This window comes from Rhinolophus sinicus, chromosome 15 (assembly GCF_057876585.1).
Source record: "Rhinolophus sinicus isolate RSI-liver-muscle chromosome 15, RSI-T2T, whole genome shotgun sequence".
NCBI classification, from domain to species: Eukaryota; Metazoa; Chordata; class Mammalia; order Chiroptera; family Rhinolophidae; genus Rhinolophus; species Rhinolophus sinicus.
The window spans coordinates 95,178,980-95,204,830 of record NC_142515.1 but is presented as its reverse complement, the minus strand read 5'-3'; the positions used below and the strand labels follow the sequence as shown (position 1 = coordinate 95,204,830).

Here is a 25,851-nt window from a genome sequence, read left to right as displayed (position 1 = left end):
TCTGTTTAGGACCCTCCAGTGGCTTCTCTCTGTGCTCAGAACAGAGCCCCCACCTGCCTCAGGCCTTAGTCTTGCCCCCTCCTGTGCTATCAGGAAAGTCGGGCCCCAGGCCCCATCCCACAGGTTCCTCCTGGAGGCCTGGGGTGCAGCCCAGCTGGGGGGTCTGGAAAGGCCTCTCAGAGGAGGGGACTTATAAGCTAAGCCCAGAAGGAGCCAAAGGAGCCAGTGAGGGAGGCTCTATGGCATTCGTTCCAGGCATCGAGAATGTGCTCTGACCAGGACAGACCTCCATGTGGGAATGTGATTCTGAACGGCAGCAGAGCCTTCGCTGGGACAGAGGGGCAGCCTGGGATTTAACGGGGCGCCAGGCCCCCAGCAGCCGCGGCCCAGAGCCTAAGCCACTGGCACTGGGCACTGTGCGTGCTACCGGGACAGGAGGGCACATACCGTTGGGGGTGGCGAACTGGATGAGGACACTGTTGCAGCCCAGGGTGATGATGAAGGACTGCTTGCCCACTCGGCTGCACTCTGTCTCACGGGACACCGAGCACTTGAATACACACACATCTTCATCTGCAAGGAGAGAGGCGGGCGTGAGCCGACGGCCCCGGCCAGCGAGCAAGGTTCCTGCCGGCGGCCTTTCAGTCTTCTCCTCACCACCCTCCGCCTTCCTTGGTTCCCCCATTTCTTCCGCGGTGCCACAAACCCCTCCCTGGAAGCGCTGCCGTGTGCCCTGGCTGCCCACCCATGCAGTTAGGACACAGGACACAGCCTGTCCAGTGGGAGAAGACTGCTGCCCTCAGGGGACCAGGACCAAGACGGGGGGGCTGCCAGAAGCTGTGGGGCCCAGCAAGACATCTTGGCCCAGGACATTCCCTTCTGGAGCGAGTCCTGGTACTAGGTCCCCTGTCCATCCAACAGACACTAAGGTGGGAAGACAGTGACAAAAGGGCAACTTTGGCAGGGTCAGAGGGTCCCAGGACCTGGCAGGAAGCCCAGGCCCAGGTGAGGGCGTCAGGCATTCACTCTCCTAATGTTCGGTGTCACATGGAGGCAGGGGACCAGCAGCCTTCAGGGCTGAGCGTGGCTGGGGTAGGTAGGGGTCAAGAAAGAATTCTGGGTGACACCTCTGCTTCATTTAGCTGAGCCCTCTCCTCCTTGCATTTATGTGATTATAAGTGTGGCCACTGGAGGCAGACAGCCTGGATCCACGTCCTGCCTATGCCGCTGAGTGTGTCACTAGGACAGATCACTTAGCCTCTCTGAGCCTTGCTTTCTCATCTGTCAAATGGGACTAATGGTGGGAGAGGCACAGGGCCCAGCATACCTGCAGGATGCACTGCGTCATGTGCCACCACTATTACTGTCACCAGTTATTTATTCACTGGCACACAGTACATCCACGTTGGCCCAACTCAGCATCACCAGGCACAGGACAAACCCACAGGACGCTGTGGCTCTGATGTGATGCAGCAGGACAGACGTGGCATCTGTGATGCGTTTTTGACACAAATTTTACCCTGGTCCTATCACAAGGGGACACCAGACAGTATGAGATCGTGGGACAGTCTTCGATACAACCTGCCTGGTCTCCTCAAAATGGCCAATGTCAGTAAACACCAAAGTTTCTGGAAACTATTCCAGAGGGAGGGAGACTATAGAGACGTTGACCATCAAATGCCAAGTGTGACTGGACTGGAGCTGAAGGAAAACTTTCTCAAAAGCTATAAAGGACGAGTGGGGAATGTGAATGTGGACTGTAGATGCGATCATTTTAAATGATTTGGATGTGACGGTAGCACTGCGGTTCTGCAGAAAAATAAGAATGCCTTTATTCTTAGAAGACACATGTGCAAGTATTTTGAGTGGATTCTTGTGATGTCTACAACTTGCTTTCAAGTGGCTCATCAAATCCTCAATAAAACACACGTATAGAGAGAAGCACAAGTACAGATGTGGCAAAAGGTTCCCCATCACCCAGAATAGCCAAAACAGTCTTGAAAGAGAACAGAGTTGGAAGACTCACACTTTCTGATATCAAAACATACTATCATGGTATAGTACTGTGTTTCCCCGAAAATAAGACCGGGTCTTATATTAACTTTTGCTCCAAAAGACACATTAGGGCTTATGTTCGGGGGAGATCATCCTGAAAAATCATTCTAGGGCTTATTTTCCGGTTAGGTCTTATTTTTGGGGAAACACGGTAATAAAAACAGAAAAGTGCTGGCAAAAGGACAAACATATAGATCAATGGAATAGAACTAGAGTCCAGAAACAAACCCTTATGTTTAAAGTCAACTGATTTTTAACAAGGGTGCCAAGAACAATCAATGAGGAGAAAATGTTATCTTCAATGAATGGTGCTGGGACAACTGGATCTCCACCTGCAAAAGAATGAAGTTAGATCCCTACCTCACACCATATTAAAAAACCTAACTCAGATGGACTAATGACCTAAATGTAATTGTGAAAACTATAAAACTCCTAGAAGAAAACACCAGAGTAAATCTTTATGACCTTGGATTTGGCAAAGGATTCCAAGACATGAAACCAAAAGCAAGAATATCAAAAGAAAAACTATATATATTGAACTTCATCAAAATTAAAAACTTTTGTGCATCGAGGACACTATAAAGTGAAAAGACAACCTATAGGATGGGAAAAAAATATCTGCGAATCATGTACCTGATTAAGATCCAGAGTCCAGAATATACAAAGAACTCTCAACAACAACAAAATAAACCCAATTCAAAAATGGGCAAAGGTCTTGAAAAGACAGGTTTCTCCAAAGACAACATGCAAATGGCCAACAAGCCCATGAAAAGACATCATTAGTCCTTAGGAATTGTACATCAAAACCACTATGAGATACCACTTCATACCCACTAGGATGGCTATAATTTAAAACAAGAAAAAGGGTGGGGGGATAACAAGTGTTGGCAAGAGCGTGGAAAAGTCGGAACCCTCCTCGTACCCTGCTTGGTAGGAATGGAAGATGGTGCAGTGTCTCTTTTCCACAGAGGAGATTCTTCAAAAAGTTAAACATAGAGCTACAATTTGACTCAGCAATCCCACTCATAGCTATATGCCCAAAAGAACTGAAAGAAGGTATTCAAACAAATACTTGTATGCAAATATTCAAAGCAGTACTATTCACAATAGCCAAAAAGTAGAAACAACTCAAATGTTCATCAATTGCCAAATGGATAAAAAAAATACGGTGTAATCCATACAACGAATTGTTATTCAGCCATAAAAAGGAATGAAGCCTTGACACATCTAACAGAATGAATGAAGCTCAGAAACATTACGCTCAGTGCAAGAAGCCAGACACAAAAGGTCACATATATATGATTCCATTTATATGAAATATCCAGACTTGGCGAACCCAGAGACAGAAAGTAAACTGGTGCTTGTCAGGTGCTAGGAGGAGGGAGGATGGGGAATGATTGCTTAATGAATATGAGGCTTTCTTCAGAGTGATGAAAATATTTTGGAACTAGACAGAGGTGACAGTTACACAATACTGGGAATGTACTAAATGCCACTGAATTGTATGCTTTAAAATAGTTTATGTTAAAAAAAAAAGTTTATGTTATGTTAATTTTATCTCAACAGAAAAACGTTCCCAATGGGTGGCCCAGATATGAAGGGTGTTCACTGGGCCCCCTGCTCTCCTCCTGTGTGGACTGGGCCGGGGCTAGGCCCTGAAGGAGGGCTCCCAGGGCCACAGTGCAGGTTCTGCCAAACCGCCTCACACCTCAGGAGCCAGGTGCCGCCCTGCTGGGGGGTCGGGGCACCGAGTATGGCCAGCCTCCTGACCACACGTAGGTAGGAAGGGCATATTGGCAGGGCACTGCTGCAGGCTCACAGGGGACCCAAACAAGGTGCTCCCAAGTCCAGCTCTAAGCGGATCCCAGGAAGGGGCCCCACATGTTGGCATGGTGCCTGCACCCACACCCCTTCTGGGGCAGGAGATAAGCCAATCTGTCAGCTGCGCCAGGGTGACAGCAAGCAGACCAGGGAGGACCTCTGTTTACGAAGCAAACCGATCAGTTGCCCTAGGTGCCCTGCAACCTGGCACTAGGCAGGCAGCCACAGGACCCGTGGCTGAGCAAAGCTTGGCTGCGTCCAGAGGGCCTGGGCTTGGGCCTGGGAAGCTGGAGCTGAGGACAAGCCACCTGTCCCATCATCGCAGTGGCTCCCAAAGCCCTGAGACATCCTTCTGTGAGAGTCAAAGCTATGCCACCCCACAGGCCAGTCCCTGGCACATAGGAGGTACTCGATAAATATTTAACAAACCCCCCCAAAAAAAAAAAAAAAAAAAAAAGCTGGACCATGTTCCTACGTGCTTTGAAAAGCCTCAGAAGACCAAGCTCTCTAATTGGCAGTGACGGCTCTGCGTGGCCTGTACCCCTCATTCCCCCACCTCTCCACTCACCAGACCCTTTCCCACGGCCACACTCAACCGTCCCACAGACCAGCTCTGGGCCTTGGCACGTGCTGTTCCCCTCTGCCCTTCCCTCACTAGAGCCGGCCCTCAGGATGATGGCACAGGTGGTGACATGCCTCTGCCAGCTGCACATGGCGCTCAGGCTCACCCACTGCCGTGACCTGCAGCTGGGCAGAGCACAGCTGGAATGTACACCCTGCCTCCCGGCTCCCTAACGGCTCCCCAAGGGGAGAGCGTCCCCCTAGGAAAGGGGGCCTAGGACCCAGAAATCACGGGGCCTGGCCCGCAGTGATGATTAGGTCCCAGCAAAGGCACGATCCTCTCGCCACCCTCTATTCAGCCATCAGTGGGCAAGCCACAGAAGAGGCAGGAACTTGAGGCCTCTGTGCCTTGCCCCCAGACACCAATCTAGAAAGCACCGGCCTTATCCCATCAGCCAGTGTTTTCGGGGGCTGTGTGCACACGGCTGGGAGAGGTGAGGGACAGGGAAGCAAGAGGGGTTAGCACGCTGCTGTGACAATATAAGTGGGGGAGACAGACCACAAAGGGGACTGAGGCCAGGAGGCTGTGCTGGGGTCCCTCCAACGGGAGTTGGCAGAGCTGTGGTTCATTTCCTTGCAGTAACAGGAACAGCAGCGGAGCTGGGACCAGGCCTGCAGGGGACCCAATCTTCTCCCAAGAGGCTCTCCCAAGGTAGGGTGTGAACGCACAGTGTGAGAGAGACCAACCCAGACCGAGGGACGTTAGCCATGGCATGGATACCATAATGTGTGCCCTGCTCCTGGGCCCAGCTGCGCACCATGGGCTGGCCTCCCACCTGCCAGCTGGCCACGTCTGTGCTGCTAAAACTCGGGGGCCCGCAGATGAAGGCCTGGAATCACCAGGGACACCACCACTGGGTTGCCCAAGGGGAACCCCAGTGAGGTCGGAAAATTGCCCCACCTGCCTTGCTCCGTGAGAAGCAAGACCCCTGTACATCCATGTCACAAAAACAGAGTTCCCACGGAGAGCCAGGCCCGAAACCCAGACACACCCGGGGGCGGGGATGTGAGGATGTCACACTGCAAGCAATACTCTCCCAGTGCAGGCTGTTCCTACGCTTTGCCTGAACCCCTCAGAGCACCCCTGTGAGTATCCACTGTCACTGCCCACATGGGTTCAGATGAGGAAATGGGCTCAGACAGGTTAAGTATCGGACTCAAAGTCACACAGCAAGTGAGTGGCCCAGATGACTGGCTCTCGGGTCTGTGCTCCTACCCAATGTGCTGTCCAACCTTTGTGCTTCCTAGAGCAGGAGCTGGCCAATTGTCTCTGTAAAGGACCAGACAGAAATATTTTCAGCTTTGCGGGCCGTATAATCTCTGCTACTACAACTCAACCCTGCCACAGCCAAAGCGCCTTTCCTTGGGAGGACACTTGTTTTATTGGCACAAACAAGCGAGTGTGGTTTTGTGCCAATAAAATTTTATCACAAACCCAGCAGGGGCATCTGGAACTGCAGGTGCAAAGGGGCTGAGCGCTGAGCCCCCTTCTGCACCCACTTCCTCATCTGCTCACCAGACAATGAGCATGGAGACACCGTCCCCATCCCGGAGAAGGTGCGGAGAGTGGGTGGCAGTGACAGGAACGAGGATCTGAGTTCGTGATGAGTGCTGGGGCTGGGGGACAAGGGAACCTGCGGTGACACCTGAGCCAGACTGGGAAACGGACTGGGAAGGAATCCTCCACTGAGAGGAAACGGCACGTGGGCTGGCAGGGAAAGGGGGCTGTGGTACCGTGATATATCATATGTATTTGGTCCCTGGCACAGAGCTCCGAACACTCTTGGAATTTCCTAAGTGATAAGAGTGATAAAGGCGTTTTTGATTCATAACAAGCCACTTTCAAGCACTGCAGAACTTGTCAGTGAGGTGACTTTCGGAAAGCCCCTAAGAATCAGGGGGACCAACTAAGTAATCAGAGTTGGAACTTGCAGTCTCCACCCGGTGGCTGTCAATAGCCAATGATTTAATCAATAATGAAGCCTCCATAAAAACCCAAAAGGACTGGGTGCGGAGCGCTTTCGGGCTGTTGAACACAGGGAGAATCGGAGACAGTGGCAGACCTTCCAACATACCTTCCTATCCGTCTCTTCCATCTGCTGTCCTGAGTTATATCCTTTTGTACTAACCTGTAATCTAGTAAATAAAATGTTTTCCTGAGTTCTGAGCCACTCTAGCAGATCTGTCAAACCTGAGGATGGGTTATAGAAAAACCTGCCGTATAACCCGTCGCTCAGAAGTGCAGGTAACAGCCTGGATCTGTGACTGGTGCGGGGAGAGCGGGGAGTCCTGTGGGACCGAGCCTTTCACCTGTGGCAGCTGATGCTACCTCCAGGTAGCAGTGTCAGGACTGAACTGAATTACAGGGCACCGAGCTTGGGGTGTGGGAAGCCCCCCACACGCACACCCACACACATACTTGGTGATCAGAAGCGTTCAGTGAGACACACAGGAGGAGTGGTTTTCCTTGGGAGGGCGCCAATAGGGAGAATGGGGGTGACTGACGGGGGCCCGGGGAGGTTGCGAAGACAGACTGGCAGGCAAGACAGGTGCTTTGTGGGAGGGTTGTTGGGTCGCAAGAGGCTGAGGGAGGCGTGGCTCAGGCGTCTGGCTCCTCCCACAGCCACATGCACTGAGACAGACAGATGACAGGGACAGAACTGGGAGGAGGAGACGGAAGGCTGGGAAGGAGACAGCTCCAGGGGGCACAGGCTGCCTGCTCCCCACCCCCCAAAGCCCACCTCCTTGTCAGCTCCCCAGACAGCACCCTGCGATCCAGGCAGCAGAATCTGGGGGACCCTGAGGGGAAGGGGGCTCCCTGGGCCTGGTTTGAAGGAAACTCCCTGCTCACCATCTCACCTTGGGCCCGGCCCCCGGAAGGGCCTCAGGAGCCAGCGTCCTTAGGAAGAGGGGGACATAGGGACACCCGGCTCAGGGGCACTGACCAGCGGTCCCAGGGAGTGTGCGAGCCTCCAGTCCCCCCCAGTCACAGCGTCTAACGCAGCTCATCTGCTGTGGTCTCCTGCCTGCTGACGACCCCTCCATGGCTTCCCAGGGCCAAACTCCTTACAGGGACCATGAGCCCTGCCGACGTCTGCAGCTTCACCACACCCCTCCGTCTCCCTGTCGCACCCCACCCCCAGGCAAAAGGACTTCTCTCTGGCCTTCATGCTCCTGAGACCCAGAGCACCCTTCCTCTGTTCCCTAGTGTCCCTGTCACCTACTGCTGGAGGTCCCTCAGCACTTCCTGCACAAGCCCGCATAGCAGGATGGCTCCATATTTACCTCCCGTCTTGTACAAACCCAGGGCTCCGGGCGTGGGGGCACTCAGGGATGCTGAGCGAGGCCACGCAGTCAGGAGGCTTCCCTACATGCAAGAGGCAGGCAGCCAGTGTGGGGAACCTGGTACGCGGCCGGGGAAGGTCCCGTAGCGGCTCAGACACTGGACACTGGGGAGCCCCACACAGTAACCTTTCTGCTCCTAATGTCCTTGCCCTGCCGCTGGCTTCTGGAAAACAATGGGGGGGGGGGGCTCAAGCCCTCAGGCTGGACAGACCTAGGTCAGAGGGACCCTGTAAAACAGGGACAAATGCCTGGAATTAAACTCTCCTCCCGGAGAACCTTCCATCCTCATGCAAGATGGGGGAAGTTCTTTCTCTCATGGAGAACAGGGAGGTGGAGCACGAGATGGGAAAACAGCCTCTAGCTCAGGGGAAAAACAACAACAAAAAAGCCACATTTCAAGTCCTTGATTCTCTAGCAGGAAAACTATTACAGCCACCAAATGAGAAATAATTAAAGCTATTTATCTTGGCAGACTTGGGGGAGTGGTGGAGGGAGCAGAAACACTTGTCCAAATGTGAGGTCTTTTATTAAGTCGCCTCCTGCTGCCAAATAAAATATAGGCCATTCACCTTCTAAAGGAAAAATATTCCAAGTAAAGGGGGGAGTTAGGTGAAAAGAAGGATGAGGTACGGAAAAATCAAGGTGCTCTCCCCACCTGCCCAGCGCCTTCCCTCTGCTCAGGGCCCCCAGGCACTAGCTCCTGCCTCCAGCTGCCCCGCGCCAAATGCAGGCACAGGGACCCCAGCGGCGAACAGGATTCCAGGCCCTGCCTTCCCACTTCCCACGCTCGCAGGCAGCAGTGGGAGGCCGCTGGCATACGGTACACCAGTGAGAAGGTAGGAAGAGGAGCTGGAAAGAACTTGGAGTGGGGGGGTCTGGTCACAGATGTGGGGTACGATGCAGACTGCGGACTGCTTCGGGGAGCTGGCAACATCCATGTCAAGCCAGGTGCTGGGTGACACAGGGCTCGGATCCTGGAAGGGCCTCTCGCCTCCCAGAGGCACAGGCCCCACTGCCCTGGCGGCAGCAACTGAGTTTCCAAACTGTGGGCCCTGGAAGCTTCCCTGTGTCCCTGCGTGGCATGGCGCCTCCGTGGCCAGGAGAGGGAATAAGTCACTCTCCGACCACCCAGCAGGGAAGGCCAAAAAGGGCAGTGGTTAAAATGATGCATGAAGATGGACCTGGGTTCGGGAACGGACTTGCCATTCTCCTGTGACTGGAGGCCTGTGTCCTCCTGTCACATGGCGATCATGACAGCCCGTGCGGTGAGATGACACAACCCGCATGGAAGGCCTGGAAGCTGAGCCCACCACCTGCCTGCACCCCCGACCTCAGGAGCCCCATCTGTGAAATGGGAATGAAATAATGATAAAGCCCCTCCCTGCTGTGAGAATTCGCTGAGATAGTAGAGGTGACAGTAAGTATACTAAGTACTCAGGGACCGGGAGCGGCCATCATGGCTGTCATCAGATCAATCCCACCCCGGGAATCCTAACCCAACCCGGCCTCCCTCTCCAGCAGTAACCGAAGCCGGGTGCTCTGGTGCTGTCCTCAGAGACATGCCGAGCAGCTGCTGCCACACACTGCCCAGAGCCTGGGTATTTGAGGACCATGAGGTCACCCGAGGCTCCGTGGGCCGGCCCCACGCACCTGCAGCCTGCATCTAGGCACCTCTTCCCAGGACAAACTGTCAGGCCCCGACCTAGCAATCCCAGCGCCTTCCTCCACAGCGCTACTTGTAAATGTCACACAGGACCTAACTGGATCTACTGCTCAGAGCAGCAGCAAACCTAAACACCCACTGAATAGTGAATGAGGGTGCAGCCAATGAAGACACAGACTTCAATCTGTAGAGGCAGCCGCGTTAAGACGACCAAGCCACACCGTCAGGGACGGAACAGTGTAAAACACAGAGGGTGACAAAAAAATGAATATATATTTTAAGAAAGGAAAAAATTGTATTAAAATTGTAACACTCAATATATACCAATAACAAAAGATGAATACAAGTCATGTGTATACATTTTTTTTGGCACCCTCGGCATATGCGCCATAGGTGTAAAATTGAGGGGGGGGGGAGGAGCCAGGGGCACTGCACACCTGGGGCTTGTCTAGAAACACAACAGAATGACTTCAGTGGCTGCCTCAGGAAAGGAGGGACACTTTTCATGGACACGTTCCTCTCCCATTGTTGAAACTGCAGAACTTTCAGCACAGTGGGGTTCTGGGACAGATTTATGCATGCATGCCTGCATGCGCCTAAAACACCGCGCAGGACAGTCCCACCACAAGACCAAAGTGTAGGGACAGGCCAAACTCGGTAGGGAGGAAAAGACAGGCTTTTCACATTACATCCTCCTGAGTGGTTGGAATTTTTCATTCTGTACTCAAAAGATAACGAGACAAAAGGCAATCATTACATCGCCAAGACCCTCCCAGAAGTGAGCAGGTGTGACTAGGTGCCCCTCCCAAACCTGCTGGGCCGGGAACATAGTGGGAACAGGCTCTGTGCCCTCTCCTGTGCAGCCTCGGGCCCTGTGTGACCTAAGGGCCTTCTCGGCTGGAAGGTGGAGGACACTGGGTATCTCAGCCTGCAGCCATGCTATCTCCCAGAGCAGGCCCACCCCCACCCACTCCCTCTTAACTGGGATATGATGGAGGCGGGGCAGCAGGCTGGCCAGGTCGGGGCGCCCACGGCCATGAGAGGCTTGGGTTCTAAGCCTGGGGCAGTGGGCCTCCATGCCCGACAACTGCTACCTGGAAGGGAGGCCACATGGCAGGGTCCAGTTACCAGAACCCTGGTTCTGGAGTCAGTTAGGCCAAGGTTTGACTGAGCTCTGCCAGCTGCAAACAAGGGGACCGTCACCCCTCCCAAAGCCTCAGCTTTCACGTCTAAAAATAACAACGCATTCTCAGTGTTGTCATAAAGACTAACACCCTGTGCCCACCCCAAGACACAAGGGCCACAGCAGGTGGCGTTGGCCACCATGTCCCTAAGGCACTGTGGCCAGATGGAAAGAAACCCAGAGAAAATTCTGGCCACAAGACCATGCTGGGCGCAGACCAAGCATCTGGCCCTGTCCCCAGCCTTGGTGACCAGACCAGGCTCCGGGACGCTCCTCAGGAACACGGGAGCAGCCACGGGGCAGCGGCTGACACACACTGGCCTCACACAGTACCTAGGCACATATTCACTTAGGTTGGGTTTTCAGGCCAGGTCACAACAGCTCCTGGAAAAGGCTGATACCCCCGAGTTGCGGGAAGATGAGGTTACCTCCCTGGGAGGAGACAAGATGGGGGGTGCCTTCCTCTTAGTGGCGTTTTATTTCTTAAGGTGGGGGTGGAAACACAGTGTTTGCCGTATTATCCTTCATTCCTTTCAAAATATTTCGCAATAACTCAACACAGCCACCTCTGCTGGCCCAAAAGGCTCACACTGAGGTCCAGCGTTGGCAATTTACAGGGCAACTCAAAAAAAAAAAATCAAACAATTCAATCTACTCCAGGAGGGGCCTGAGAATACAAGTTTCCCATGAGGGCTAATCATTTCCAAAGTCACCCAGCAGCAGAACTCCGGGGGGTGCATGAGCAGGGCTGAGGATGGAAGCTCTGGGACTGAGAGGTAGCCATCTGGGGGCAGAAAGGGGGTGCAGAGTTGGCGGGTGAAGAAGGCAGCAACTCCCGGCCTACCTGGGGCTTCCTGTTGGCATCTGGGGAAGGCAAGCCCCCTGCAGGCCCAGCACTACTCAGGCCACAGGCCTCCCCACCTCCTGCTGGGTCTCAACTCAGCTACTGGCTGAGGATGGGGGGTGGGGTGACGACACCTGAGAAAGGCAGGCAGGCCCACCCTGGGCTGCCCCCGGGCTGACCACAGGATGGAGAAGGGCCCCTGCACTAGAGACACCCAAAGTCTATAAATCAGCGATGGTTTGCTTCCCAAAGTCAGAGGCCAGAGAGGGATACTCAGCAGGGGCTCCTCTCCATGGGGAGGCTGGGGGTGGGGGGGGGCGGCGGGGGTGAAGACCTCTGCCTTCAGGGGTTAAAGGCTTCGGGCCCTGTAGGCCTGGTCTGGAGGGGCCCGAAAACAAGTCTAATTATGGGGTGTTGGAAGGGCAACTCCAAGCAAAGGAGGCCCAGACAAAGAAAGGGCCTGGCTTTTCTGAAAAGAATCCCAGGGCACCGATTGGGCGGGAGCTATTACATGCAAATGTCTCCCCATCCATGCTAATCAGCCGAAGCCTGGCTTTGTGAGCTACAAAAGGGATGGCAGATGTGCGCCAGTTCCTCGGCCCCTGCAAGCACAGGGGCTCAGCGGATAACTATGAAGAAGGCGGGGGTGGGGTGAGCAAGGAAACAAACAGGCCGCCCCAGCCCCTCGCTGCTCCACAAGCTGGGCCTCCAGCCTCCTTCTTCTCCTGACCTCTCTTTTCCAGCCATGACTTTGAAGCTGTAATTTATGCAATACTAGGCACACCTACTGCCACGCAGTGTGCTGGGTAATGCTCCCAACCACATTCAGCAGAACACTTAGCTTGTATCTAAGAGGGGAAACTGAGGCACAGAGTGATGACATGCTGCGGGTGGCTCAGCAGCCTGTAGGAGACAGCCTACCCACACCCTGACCTCTGGGAGATTTGGGCCTGGGAGGCCAGAGAAGGCCAGCCTGGGGCGCTGGGAAGGACACAGGCTCCACGTCTGGGCAGAGCCAGGCTGCAGACGGTGTCCCCGAGCCACCACGACAGGGAGGCAGTGAGCCTGCCTCCTACAGCTGTGAGGGGGCACCCGAGAGTCCCCACCACCTGCGACACATGGCAGCGGGGAGGACAGTGCTCTGCAGGGACAGAGGTGGGCAGGGGAGGCTCCTGGCAGGAGAGACACTTAAGGAGGCCTGGGAAGCCGGGGTGGCATGAGGTGTGTCATGCCACCCAGGCTGTGCTGGGGGACTGGCCCTCAGGGCAGTGGGTATACTCCACACTCTGGCTCCTGCCGCTGCTGGGCACAGAGTACCCAGAGCAGGAAGTGGAGCCGGGAGGAGTGGGAATGTGGCTCCTAGGAGTGGGGAGCTGCCTTGGGCAGCTGAGGGGCCTCAACCCGAAGCCGGCTGGGGAGAGGCAAAACTGGTAGAGGCCAGAGAACAGGGCAGGGTTAGCCTCGAAGGGAAATGAGTGACAAAGGAGACTGCAGCCCAGGGCTGAGGCGACTGGAATCCTCACCAAGGGCCCGTGTTGAAAGAAAGGTGTGACCACTGGCGCAGAGGTGAAACCGGAGGGCCTGAGGCTGCACCACTGGGGGAAGGGCCCCCGCCAGACCCCTGAGGCTCCAGGAGTTCCGCAGGCTGCACAGCAGGCTCAGAGGACAGGATGTTTGAGGTAGGAGGGCTGCCTCCCACCCACCTCACCAGATGTGACTCCAGATGTAGCACAGGCAAGAGGGGACACTGTAAGGACTCGGCAACTAGGCAGGAATGAGGAAAGATTGGCTTTGGGCTCCAGAAGAGCCCAGGGGCCACTGCCCTGACACAGGCCGAGGACGAGGTAGGTACCTCCTCCACATCAGGTGCGGAATCTCCTGGTACGGCTCACCGGCGGCCCAGAGGCAGCAGGGCTGATGGAGGCCCCTGAGCCCACCTGGGGGGCATCCCAACTCTGCTGCCCACCACCACACAGTGCCTCAGTTTCCTCGTTTACAAAACGGGGGTAAGATCTGTGGCTACTGTGGCTCCCGATGGGCTATACATAGTGTAGGGAGCAGAGAATGGGGTGAGCCGAATCACACCTGTGCCAAGCGCCCTTGTGCCAACAGCACACAGCAGTCAGCGCCCTTCAGAGCTGTTCTTTGGTTGGGTGAGTCAATGAACGTACAGAGCCTGGCTGACACATGCTTGTGCTCGGTAAACATTAGCCATGGGAGGGCCTGGAAGCTCAATGAGCATGGCCTGGAGCTAAGGGGAGTCAGAGCCACCCCGCGAGGAGAGGCCGCGCAGGCACACAGAAGTCTGAAAGCTGCAGCCTGCCTCTGCCTTCCCCTCCAGCTCCAGGAAGAATGTGGCGAGACCTCTGGAATGTCCCTTTGGGTCTGCAATAGGCCCCCCGAATCTGTCTCTGATTATGGATTCCTAAGCCCCCTGCGGGGGATCACAAGAGCATCCCTTTTTCATTAAGGCGCTTTCCTCGCTCAGAATCCCACCCGTGCCTGGTTGTCATGCAGGTTTCTATCCATAAAACCATTCCCCTCTGACATGTGTAACGCATCCAGTAAAAATGAACCCCAGCCACAGCCACAGGAACACAATTAGCGGGGGAGCAAATCCACTAACAAGCTAAAAGAAAATCAGCCCAGACCCACTCTTGCCAAAGCTGTCAGTGATGAATCACTTGAAAGAGACAGACAAAAACACGGAATAAAAGGGGGTTCTCTCTTCTCTATGCAAGGAGTGAGAAGAAGACAGAGCCCCTCCCTGCCCCAAAAAAGGTCTGGACTTGTTTTCATGAATGCCCAGTGTGGCGGCCGGGGACAGACCTGACAAAAAGTACCCAGAGGCTGAGGCAGTGGCCTGAGTTCTCATCTGGCGTCGGGTGGCAGGTGTACAGGTGGACACAGCTGTCGAGTGCGCCAAACAGAGCACCTAAGGCCTGGGTGTCTGTGACTAAACATTTAAAATAAGCAAAAGAATAACCCCCCCCCCCCCCAGGAGACACACGAAGGCCACAGAGTCTCCATATCCGACTCCCGCAGGCCTGGGTGGGGCTCGGTCTCAATTTCCTTCATATAACTGGTTTTCTGGGAACAAAGGGAATGGGGGTGGGGGGAAGTCGGGAACTCCAGATTTCTCACCCAAAAGGCAGAGCTGGGCAGAGGAACAAGCGTCAGGGCAGGTGCCATGGTTTCCCTGGGCAGAAGGTGCCCATGTCCCCGCCCTGCACTATTCTAGGTCCTGAATCCTGAAACTCCCAAACCAGTCCCTGAAGAGAGGACAGGAGGGTGACCACACAAAGGGAGGGGCTCCCTCCGGAGTCACTGCAAACCAGGAGGGGCTCAGGCAGGCTCTCCAAGGCCACTTCTCTGTGCCCAGCCCAGGCTCTACTTGTCCTGGGGTTGAATGACCACCCCCCACCTAGGACACATCTTCTCTTCCAGGCCACCCAGCAGCTTGAGGTGATATTTATAATACATATTATACTGTGTATTACTCATCTGCTGTGTGTACTGGGCTGACACTAGCGCACAAAACCATCCTCCATTTTCCAGAAAGGAAACTACAGCAAGATCTAGGGTCACTTGGCCAGGGTCACAAAGTCACATCAAGGTTAGGCTCCCAGCCTATGCTAATCATCCAGCAGCTTCTGATTCAGAGCAGTGGCTAGACTCCACCAGGAGGGGGGAGAATATTCTAGCCAGGGAATGCAGAGCAGGGGAGAGACAGGGACCCAGGAGAGCAGCAGGACTGACCTAGAGACACTGCAGACCCCAGCTGCCTGGGAGCAGGCTGGCCCCCCAGCCGAGCCACTGGCCTCTTATCCTAGAGTTAGTTCCCTCCTTCCCGCCTCAGCTCTCTCTCTGGCCTGAGCCTCCTGGCCCCACACTTAAGCTCATCAGCTGCCATTCTCTTCATCCTGGGCCCATGAACCACATTCAGAGAGAAGGCAGAGAAGGAGCCCCACAGTGGGAGATGGGGCTCCTTCTCTGCCTTCTCTCTGCTCCCCAAGACTGGACGTGTGCCCGGGTGGGGATCGCGTCTGATTTGGGCAGCAGGGTTGTGCCTACAGTCCAAGCACAGACGTCCACCCTCGCCAAGGCCACCTGCCACCAGCTCAGCCCCAGTGAGGCAAGGGAGCTGAGATGCGGGCGTCTCAAGCTCCCCAGGATCACCCTGCTGGGAAAGAACAGGAGACAGAATGGGACTGGCCCACAGTCACAGGGGTCATTTCCCTCCCAACACTCTTGGAATAAACGCCGAGCCCCTTTTCTGGGGCCACCCCTCCCCAGGTGTGCTGCTCCAACCACGCTGGCCACTGGCTCCTCTTGGCCATGCCAGCCCCCAGGCTCACTCCTAGAGAAGGTCTTCCCTCCTGCTGGAGAGCAGACCTATTTTAAGCACTTTTAGTTCTATTAGCTCACAACAACCCCCCAAGGTAGATGCCATCAAGATCTCCATTTTATAGTGGAGGAAACAGGCAGAGAGAGGAAATGCGGATGGTGAGGCATGGGGGTGGGACTTGGCCGCAAGCCCCCACCTGCTTTCCCCCTGACAGCTTTAATGCCCCATTCTGAGCAGGACCTGGGGATTCCACAACCCTGTCCCGGACCCACCACCCTCCCCTGGCGTCCCAGAACTGCAGCGCATGTTATTTTCTCCCAGGCACAGACCACTAGGAGCACAATCACATTCAGGTACTTACTTAGCACATGTCACACAACACCGCCAGGCCCGAAAATGTGGGGCCACGTGCTTACTCAGGTGTCACTGTATCTCGAGCTCCTAAAACAGTAACTGGCACACAGCAGGAGCTCAGTAAAAATTTTGCTATTTAAAGTTAGACGCATGGTAACTACCACATAGAACGACAGCAAGCCCACTCCCCATATATTTTTCCAGTTGAAGGAATGAAAGATCGGGTCTCCCCATCTTCAAAGAACTGTTGGGTCCTGTCATCTTGGGTGAGGTCAGCTCCTCTACCTCTCTCTCTGTGCCCCACCCCAGATCTGCCATCTGGCTGGGTCCCCGCCACACCCCAGCCCTCCAAGGGGGGCCTCTCAGCACAAGCCCACACTGCAGACCTTATTCCTACCCAATGAAAGCCACTGCCCCAGACCACAGACATAGAGTGCCTTCCTCTCCCACTGCCCACCCCATCCCTTACAAGCCAGCGGCACAGTCTCCACTCCCCAATCTGGTCCTGTCCTTCCAGGGCGGTCAGCCTTTCTTGGGTCACAGATCCCTTAGAAGGAGATCAAAAGCAGGGGAACTTCTGCCTCCCACCAAATGCAGAGAGAACCAATGGCAACGCTACGGCCCCAGTTTACCAGATACAAATGGAGTGAAGCGTATTACATGTGTTCCCTCCAGAAAGGTGCCCTTTCTGTCACCCTTTTCTACAATCAAGAAGGCTCCTCCAAGGTCACAGCCACCAACTCTTGTCCCTCTACCCTTATGCAAAACGGCACACCATTTCAGGGGATCATGAGTCACCTCTCCACCCCAGGAGCCTTGCACAGACTTCAGGTTAAGAGCCCCAGCTCTGAGGCTCCACTCTCCACCAGGAGCAGCTAGCTCTGGCCCCGGTCTGGCCCTCCAGCCCACCCTCTCTGGGATAGACATCTTGCCCAATGCCCTGGGAAACTGAACTTACCCCCTCCCTGGGTAGCAGGTAGATCCCAGAGAGGGCTCCCCAGAAAAGGAACCCCACTTGCCACTAAGGGTTCCTGAGCCTCCTCCATTCTGCTAAATCTGGCCTGATCCGAAGTCCGCCACCTGAGTCATCGTAAGTTCACACAATCCTCCTCCTTCCGCCGAAAGGCCCTATACCCCCACTAAGTCCAGACCCCCACATGTAATGCTGGCTTGCGTGCCACGTGATGCCTACTCTCTTTCCAGCTGTGATCTCACATACAGGCCCCAACAATCCCTACAGGGGTAGCATGCCGAGTCCGCGGCCCCTTGTGTTTGGATCACAGGCCGACTTGAAAGACAGTGTGGGTTCAGTTCCAGGCCACCAATAAGGCGAGGATCACAATAAAGCAAGTCGTGACCTTTTTGCTGGTGGAAGGTTTTGCCTTCAATTTGCAAAAAAAAAAAAAAAACACCTGTGGAGTGCAATAAATGAAAGTGCAATCAAATAAGGTGCGCCCATACCAAACTTTTCAGTTTTATAAAGGTAACAAGGTACAGAGGACGCAGACCGTCCCTGGCAGAGCATGGCCTGTAACCATGTTTCACAGGGAAACATGGGACCAGTCACACTAAATAGGATACGTGGAGACAATAAAGAGCCCCACGTGGCAGAGTTCGGGTCAGGTTAGATTCTGCTGTCAAATGAATAGTAGGCTAGGTTTTCTTAACGTCTGGATTTCCAAATTACCAAGGAGGGGCTGTGGGCCTGAACAGGTGCAGGTGGAGGTGAGGAGGGGAAGGGGCTGGGAGGTGGGCAGTGGGTGGGGCCTGAGACTGGAAACCAGACCAAGTTAGGACTTGGGGTAATAGCCCTCACCTGCACAGGGCTCAAATTCAGCCGTTGGATGGAGTGTCTGGGGGCCAAAGGAGGCTGTAATCTAAGGGAAAGATGGCTTCCCACACCCAATGGAGCCCTCGATTCAGAGAAATTCTTCTGTATTTGAAGAAACAGACCACTGCAAGTGACAGGACAGACGGCTACTGGCGCGAGGACTGTGTTGGGGCAGCATGACCAGGGCCAACTGGGGTGGCATGCCCCTTCTGAAGGTGGCACCATGATCTACCTGGTCTCAGGGCATGTAGGACTCAGGCTGCCAGGCTTTCTGATTTTTCAGAAGTACGAAGACAGATTTTGATGAGAAGTCACCCAATTTAAAAAATATTGGACGTCTACTTTTATTTTAATCGCACAGCCAAGCAAACTCTGCGGGCAGGTCATTTACAACAACCCTGATCAAGGGTCAGGGCCTTTGCCATCTTGTCCCCAATGCCCTGGGCAGAATTTACCTTTTGTTCCATATCACAACTTCTAGACCTCTGACATGCTTCTGGGGCAGGCTAAGGTGAAACTTATTTGGTTACATTCCTGTTGCGTTCTCTAGTTTGGAAGCTTCCACAGGCTTCTCTCTCCCTGCTCCCATCTACAGCATAACCTGCTACCAGAGTAATCTTCAGAAATACCATTTTTATCATGTTAGGCCCCTATGAAAAATGGCAGACAATTCCTGACCATATACAGGAAAAGGCCCTGTCACTTATAAAACGTGACTTGGGCCCAATCCTGTTACCTCCTCTTTAGCTCCTCCGTTCCTCAGAGGGATCCCTTTTCCTCCGTGCCAGTCTGCTGTCATCACCCCCCATCCACTTGACCATCTCTCCATAAACCAGGAATGTGCTCCCCAAACACTCTGGCTACATCCACATCCTACCCACTGTGGCCAAGGGGACTATCTCCCAGTGTCTGTTCTCCCTGTTACCTACAGGGAGAGAAATCCTGAAATTAGCTAAACACATAGTCACTCGGACTAAAGACTACATTTCCCAGCCTCCCTTGCAGCTAGTGGTAGCCACATGACTATATTCTAGGCAATAAGATGAAAGGAGAAGCCCCCTCAGCCAGCTTCTGGGCACCTCCTTTAACAGACACCCCGCCTGTGCCCTTAGTATGTTTTGTCCCTTCTTTATCCTGCTGCCTGGAAACCAGGGTGTAATAGCTAGACTCCAGCCACCATGCTGATCCGCAATGACAAGACGTCACTCCAGAAAAAGTCTGGGTCCGAGAAGTTCCTTGAGCAGAGGCTCCACACCAGCCCTGGTCTGCCAATCTCCAGACTTTAATACAAAGAGCATGAGAAATAAAATGCCATCTTGTTTAAGCCACTGCTGTTTTGGGTCTGTGTTATGCACAAATTGAACCCTGATCACCTTTCTTCACTGAATCACTCCGCAGTGAGACGGCAGGTCCAACAGCTCTGAACTCCAAAGCCAGCTCTGCTGCCTGCCAGCCATGTCACTTGGTCAAGCCTTTCCACCTCTGGTTTTCCTCCAATAAAATGTGAGTGGTGTCCTTGACCTCCCAGGACATTTTTTTTTTTTTAAGATTTTATTGGGGAAGGGGAACAGGACTTTATTGGGGAACAGTGTGTACTTCCAGGACTTTTTTTCCAAGTCAAGTTGTTGTCCTTTCAGTCTTAGTTGTGCAGGGAGCAGCTCAGCTCCAGGTCCAGTTGCCGTTTTCTAGTTGCAAGGGGCACAGCCCACCATCCCTTGCGGGAGTCGAACCGGCAACCTTGTGGTTGAGAGGACACGTTCCAACCAACTGAGCCATCTGGGAGCTCAGCGGCAGCTCAGCTCAAGGTGCTGTGTTCAATCTTAGTTGCAGGGGGAGGAGCCCACCATCCCTTGCGGGACTCGAGGAATTGAACTGGCAACCTTGTGGTTGAGAGCTCGCTGGCCCATGTGGGAATCGAACCAGCAGCCTTTGGAGTTAGGAGCATGGAGCTCTAACTGTCTGAGCCACTGGGCCGGCCCCTCCCAGGACTGTTTTAAGGACCACTGGTAACATACAGCAAGGGCCTTACCTGTCAGGTCAACTGGCCCGCAGTCCAGAAAGTGTACTCTATCTGGCCTGGGCAATCAGCACCCAGCACAATCAAAACAGAAACACACACAATGAAAGGCTTTCTGCTTTCTCTTAAAGCTGTGGCACCCCTGGCTGAGGTCAAGTTCCCACAGTGCCCCCTCCTCCTGCCCGCTTCATTCATTTATCCCAGGGGTCCACAAGCTTCTTCTGTCAAGGGCTAGCAAATAAATATTTTAGTTTTGCACAATACTATGATCTTGATTGAATATTCTTTAGGCTTTTTTTCTCCCCCTTTTTCCGCCTCCCCCCTCACTCCTGTTCCAGCCATTGTTTCTTAGTCTAGTTGTGTAGTGCACAGCTCCCTGGCCCATGCAGGTATTAAGAGCTTTGCACTCCCCCCAGCTGAGGCAGTCGGTCGCCAGTTGTCGGTCAGACACTCACAGCAGCTCACGGCAGCTCTCGCCAGCTGCCGGCCACTCACACTGGTCACCGGCTGCTCCTGGCAGCACAGAGCAGCCCACAGCAGTTCACACCAACCTTCAACTGCTCACTGCAGCCCAGCTCCAGGGAGAGCTGTTGTTCACAATCTTAGCTGTAGAGGGCGCAGCTCATTGGCTGATGTGGAACTCGAACCCGCGACCTTGGCGCTAGGAGCAGGGTGCTCCAACCACCTGAGCCGGCCCTAGGCATTTTTTTTTTTTTAATTTTTTTAATTTACTTTAGTGTGTTTTTCCAGGACCCATCAGCTCCAAGTTAAGTAGTTGTTTCAATCTACAGGTAGTTGTGGAAGGTGCAGCAGCTCACAGTGTCCCACGTGGGGATTGAACCTCAACCTTGTTGCTAAGAGCACCAAGCTGTAACCAACTGAGCCATCTGGCCGCCCCCTTTTTTTGTTTTCTGTGTTTTTGTTTTTTTAAACCAACCCTTCAAAAATGTACAAACCTCCCTTAGCTCTGACTGCAGGCCTGGCCTGGCCCACAGCCCACAGTGCCCACAGGCCCTAATTTATACCATGATCCTTTCCCCAGCTGCCCCCAAGGTCAAGTACTTCAGTCTGCCAACACAAGTTCATGTAGAGCCCGGGACACAGTAAATGCTCAATAAGGGACAGCAGCCAGTAGCAACTCATAGGCACCAATGATAAATGTGAATGTCCTTCCAGTGAATGCCCTAACTTGTCACCTCAGCATGACACTGAACGTCCTAAAGGCTAGGCACACAGGACAAACTCTTCTGTGCCCACTCCCCCTCCCCCAGCTGTCAGGGGGACTACCAGGAGCGTGACTGAAGAAGTCTCAAGGGTTCCCGATCTGTGGGAGCAGGCCATTCTTCACCTTGTTTTCACAGGGGGTTTTTCTCTGGGGTTTCCACACTCTGGCATGCCCCCCCCACAAACTGAAATTTAGCCCCTGTCAGAGCAAGTGCTGCTCTATAGCTCTTCCTAGCCAAGAGGGAAGAGAGAGTCCAGAGAACCAGCCTTACTGACTCGTGCTGACCAAGAAAGAAAAGTGACACAGTCATCTCCAGAAAGGCCGCCGTGGGGCTGAGGAACTGAGAGAAGACTCTGCTCTCCTCCTCAGCCACCCCATCGTGGGCTTTCCCGAAAAGCTGCCTCCTTTCAAGGGGAGGGCAGCCTGCATCCAAGAACTCCAGAGGCTGTGCCAAAGCTTCCTTAAGCCCAGGAAGCCTGCACCTCTGCCCAGGGAAAATGGCCTGCTCTTGGTAGCTCCCATTTAGCCAGTGCCATGGACACAGGCCAGGGTGACCTCAGGTGGCAAGAAGGGATGGGGAGAGTTACCCTTCACTGCAGGGTGACTGGAACAGGGCCTTCTGGAGATGTCATTGCTCCTACATGGATGGTGCAGACATCAAGGAACAGGGATGGATGTCCTACTACCCACAGCCAGTTCTCAGCCCTGCCGCCTGAGGCAGAGGTGGCAGCCCAAGGGTCCCTCTCCCATCTGCTGGGGGAGTGAGACAGTTGGGCAGCCCTGCAGCTTAAGGTCTTCCCTCCTAGAAAAGCCAGCTTTTCACCACTTCACAACAATCACACCACTGTCGATAATATCTTAGAAACATCGACTGTTTACTGCTAGACACCCTGCTTCACACCCCCACGGTCCACTTCACCCACATTCCCAGGTCCCAAGTGGCAGGAGTCCCACTACAGATGAGGAAAGCAAGGCTTTGTGCAGGTGTGTGTTGCTAGAGGTGAGGAAACAGGCTTGGAGAGGTAAAATGGCTAGTTTAAGGCCACACCAGTCAGACTGCATATTCAGAACCCTTGCCAATACTCAAGGTTGCCTCTGGTCCACCTCCCATATGTGAGCCACCGGGAGAGTCACGCAGGTGTCCTGGCCAATGCCCCGTCCTCACCCAAACACAGATTCGAATCCCAGGGGGTGTCCTGGAAGCACAAGCAGCTAACAGGACCCCCACCTCATGAGAGACAGGTGAGCAGAACTGGGCTCCTGACGCCTTCTCACCTGGCCAAAGCATTCAGGTCCCAGAAGGGTCCAGGTGGGAAAATTGAGACCAGGGAAGGAATAAGTTCATCCCAAAAGAAGGCCTAACGCTCCCAGCAGCCCGGTTCACCCACAAGTCCTCCCCAGCTGTCACGTCCCCACACGTCCAGTGGCTGACCATCTCTGACCTTCTCCAGGGGACTGTTGGCCAGCACTCCACACCCTGCAGGCAGGCTCTCACATCCAAGAGCAGCATGCAGCCCACACCCCAGCCCTGGGACTTTGCACTCCCGGACACCCTTCAGAGCAACGTGTTCTGTGCACCCACCCTCTCCAGGCCTGCTCAGGAATCAGTGCTGCCTCACCCTCAGCAATAACCCAGCCAACTTTGAGGCCATCGCCAGCCCATTATGGGAGCAGGTGCTACCTCCAAAGAAGTGTTCATTTCATTTATTGAGGAAATACACTGTGCCACACCCCCATTCTATCTATAAGGAAACTGAGGCACAAAGACACACGGCCACTGCAAGGGCACCAGTCTAGCCCACGTAGCAGACCAATAAAAAATACACAGAAGCCCTAACCTCCAGAACCTATGAAGGTGACCTATTTGTTAAAGGGTCTTTACAGATGTCATTAAGGATCTCGAGATAAAATCATCCTGGGTCTAGGGTGGATCCTTAATCCAAAGACAAGTGTCCTTATAGCTAAAGACACAAAGACAGAGGAGAGGCTGTATGAAGACAGAGACAGAGATTGGAGTTCTGTTGCTGTAAGCCAAGCAACACCTGGAGCCACAGAGGCTGGAAGAGGCAAGAAAGGGTCCCCTCCAGAGACTCTGGACGGAGCGTGGCCCTGCCAACACCTTGATTTTGAACTTTTGGCCAGGAACTATGAGAGAATACATTCCTGGTGTTTTAAGTCACCAAGTGTGTTATGTCAGCCCTGGGAAACTAATACAAGCAGGTTCAGCTGACTCCAGAACCCTGTTCTCAACCACACACCAATGTTATGTGAGCATAAAAGGGAAGAAAATCTTTCAGACTCCTGGGACTCTATCATCCCAGACTAAGGATCTCAGTTTGAGAAACACAGACTTTTTCTTGTTTTACAAACAATGTATCAGTTACGAATTACCTCGAAAAGAGAAGTGTTATCTTCATAGCTTGTAACAATTCAAGATTATCAACAAAAGCAAAAAAGTAAAAGCTCTCCTGGACAAAGACGTGAATAGGGGAAACTGGGTATGGAGCAGGTATATGGAACCCTGTGCTATCTTCTCAGTAATCCTATAAACTTTGAACTGTTTTAAAGTAAAAGAAAAAGTTTAAGCTGGAGTTTAAGTGTCTGTCCTGAGCTCCGATGCCCACCTGGGACACCCTCTCCTCGTCTGGTCCAAAAGACCCAGCTCTGCCCCAGCAAAGAGAGGTGCGACATTGGGGAAACAGACCTAGCTCCTCTAGTTTGGGTTTTTCAAGTCAAGGCACAGGGAGAACCCTGTGTGAATCAACTGCTCCACAAACTTCTCTCACACCCCATTCCCAAAGTGTAAAACAAAAATCACACAGACCAATGCAAATTAAGGGACCCGACACATCAGTGCAAGAAACTCTGAGAGACAAGGCTGAATGAAACTGAATAGCAAAAAGTGAAGGAGGAATCAGGAATGGGAGAGAAGGGATAAGAAAGAGTAACTAGAGGAAGAAAAAGGATGAACTCGGGGTACTTGGCAAACACATTTGTAATTTTTTTCCCCCCTGAAATGTCAGTTTTGAAACCAGCTTCTGAAAACATACCCAGCTTCGCATATCCCCTAAAAGAAAGATCAGAGGACTTGTGGCGGGGGAGGAAACTGCTACCTCTTCGAAGCACGGCAACATGAAGGGGCCCCACTGGTCCACGTTTTTACCAGGAGCACATCCAGGGGCTCGCACCACCCTCGCGTGGGCCCCTCTCCCCTTATCTAGAAGTTTCCCACTCAGGCCATCCGCACACCAAGCCCTCTAAAAGGGTGAAACCGTTCCTCTATGTCGCCCCAGACTGGGCACCACTTTCCAACTGTCCTTAGTAGTCCAGGGGGGTCCCCCAAGATGGCCAGAGGCTGCCCACACCGCTCCCTCCAGCCCGCCAGGGTGGCCACACCCGCCCGCGAGACTCCTACCTCTCCCAGGGCCCCCTCCTTCCCATCCAGCCCCCACAACCCCGGCTTCCTCCGAATTCACCTTCCACTCTCGGCCCCCCACTTCCTGCCTACCCCCTCCCAATCTCAGGGCCCTCACTCCCCGATTTCCCGCTTCCCTCAGCACTCGGGGCACCTCACCTCTGGCCACCACGCACGCCCTCTTTTCTCCCTCTGCCCCTTGACACGTTCCTCCACACCCCTCACTCGGGGCCCCCCACACCCGGCTCCCTGGGCACAGCCCCACGCACCCCACACCAGGCCCCCACGGCTTGGGGCCCCTTTACCCTCCGGACGCCGGGCCCCTCACCCACCGCGTCCCTCCCATCCCGGGCCCCCCGCCCGGCCTCGTGCGCAGCCCACGCGCGGCGCACGGCCCACGGCCAGGCTCCGGGACCCCGCACTCACGGCTGTAGAGGGCGATGCCCGCCGCGTCCGGGCCGGCGCGCACCTCGAGGCGCAGCGCCTGCTGCTCCGCGTGCCGCTGGATCTCGCCGTTCGCGTCGCCGATGGTGAGCAGGCGGGCGCCGGTGAACACGGACACGGCCGCGCAGGGCCCCGCGACGCCCGTGCCCGCCACCCCCACGACTCCCGTGCCCGGCCCCGCCGCCGCCGCCGCCGCCGCTGCCATCTTAGACCCGGCTCCAGGCCCCGCCGCCGCCGCCGCCGCGCCCGGGCCCAGGCCGCCGCCGCTGCCGCCGCCGCCGCCGCCGCTGCCGCCGCGCAGGCCGAGGCAGAGGCCGAGCCCGGCAGCGCCGCCTGCCGACTACGCGCCGCCTCGCTGATAGCGCCGACGGCCCGGCCCGTGGCGCAGCGCCCTCTGCCGGCGGCCCTGGACGCAGGGAGGGAGCACGCCGGGGGATGGGGCCAGCCCAGCCCCGCCCCGCCCCGCCCCGCCCCGCGCGAACGGTCGCCGCTTTGTGAGGTGGCTCCGCGTCCCAGGAACGGCGGGGGCGGGAGCGTGCGTCAGAGGGCGGTGCTCGGACGCGAGGACACGCCCCTAGGCCTGAGACCCGCCCCCAGTGCGGCGCGGCTGGAACGGCCGCACTAGTAAGGCGGTGCCGGTGCGGAGGCCTGGGAGGGGCGGGAGTGCGCCAGGGAGCGGTACACG

General features: G+C 54.7%; 1 protein-coding gene across 2 annotated transcripts in view; it reads right to left on the bottom strand.

The window, feature by feature from the left end:
- CARM1 (coactivator associated arginine methyltransferase 1) overlaps positions 1-25,454 on the bottom strand; it is a 40,408-nt gene extending 14,954 nt beyond the window's left edge. The window contains exons 1-2 of one of the 2 annotated variants that reach the window (XM_074338175.2): positions 25,149-25,454; positions 448-573 (exon numbers count right to left, since the gene is read on the bottom strand). In XM_074338175.2, coding sequence (XP_074194276.1) covers positions 448-573; positions 25,149-25,371 — 349 coding nt within the window. In that variant the 5' untranslated portion in view covers positions 25,372-25,454. The remainder of the gene's footprint in view (positions 1-447; positions 574-25,148) is intronic. The other variant, XM_074338176.2, reaches the window with a different exon arrangement.
- Positions 25,455-25,851: the final 397 nt, after the last annotated feature.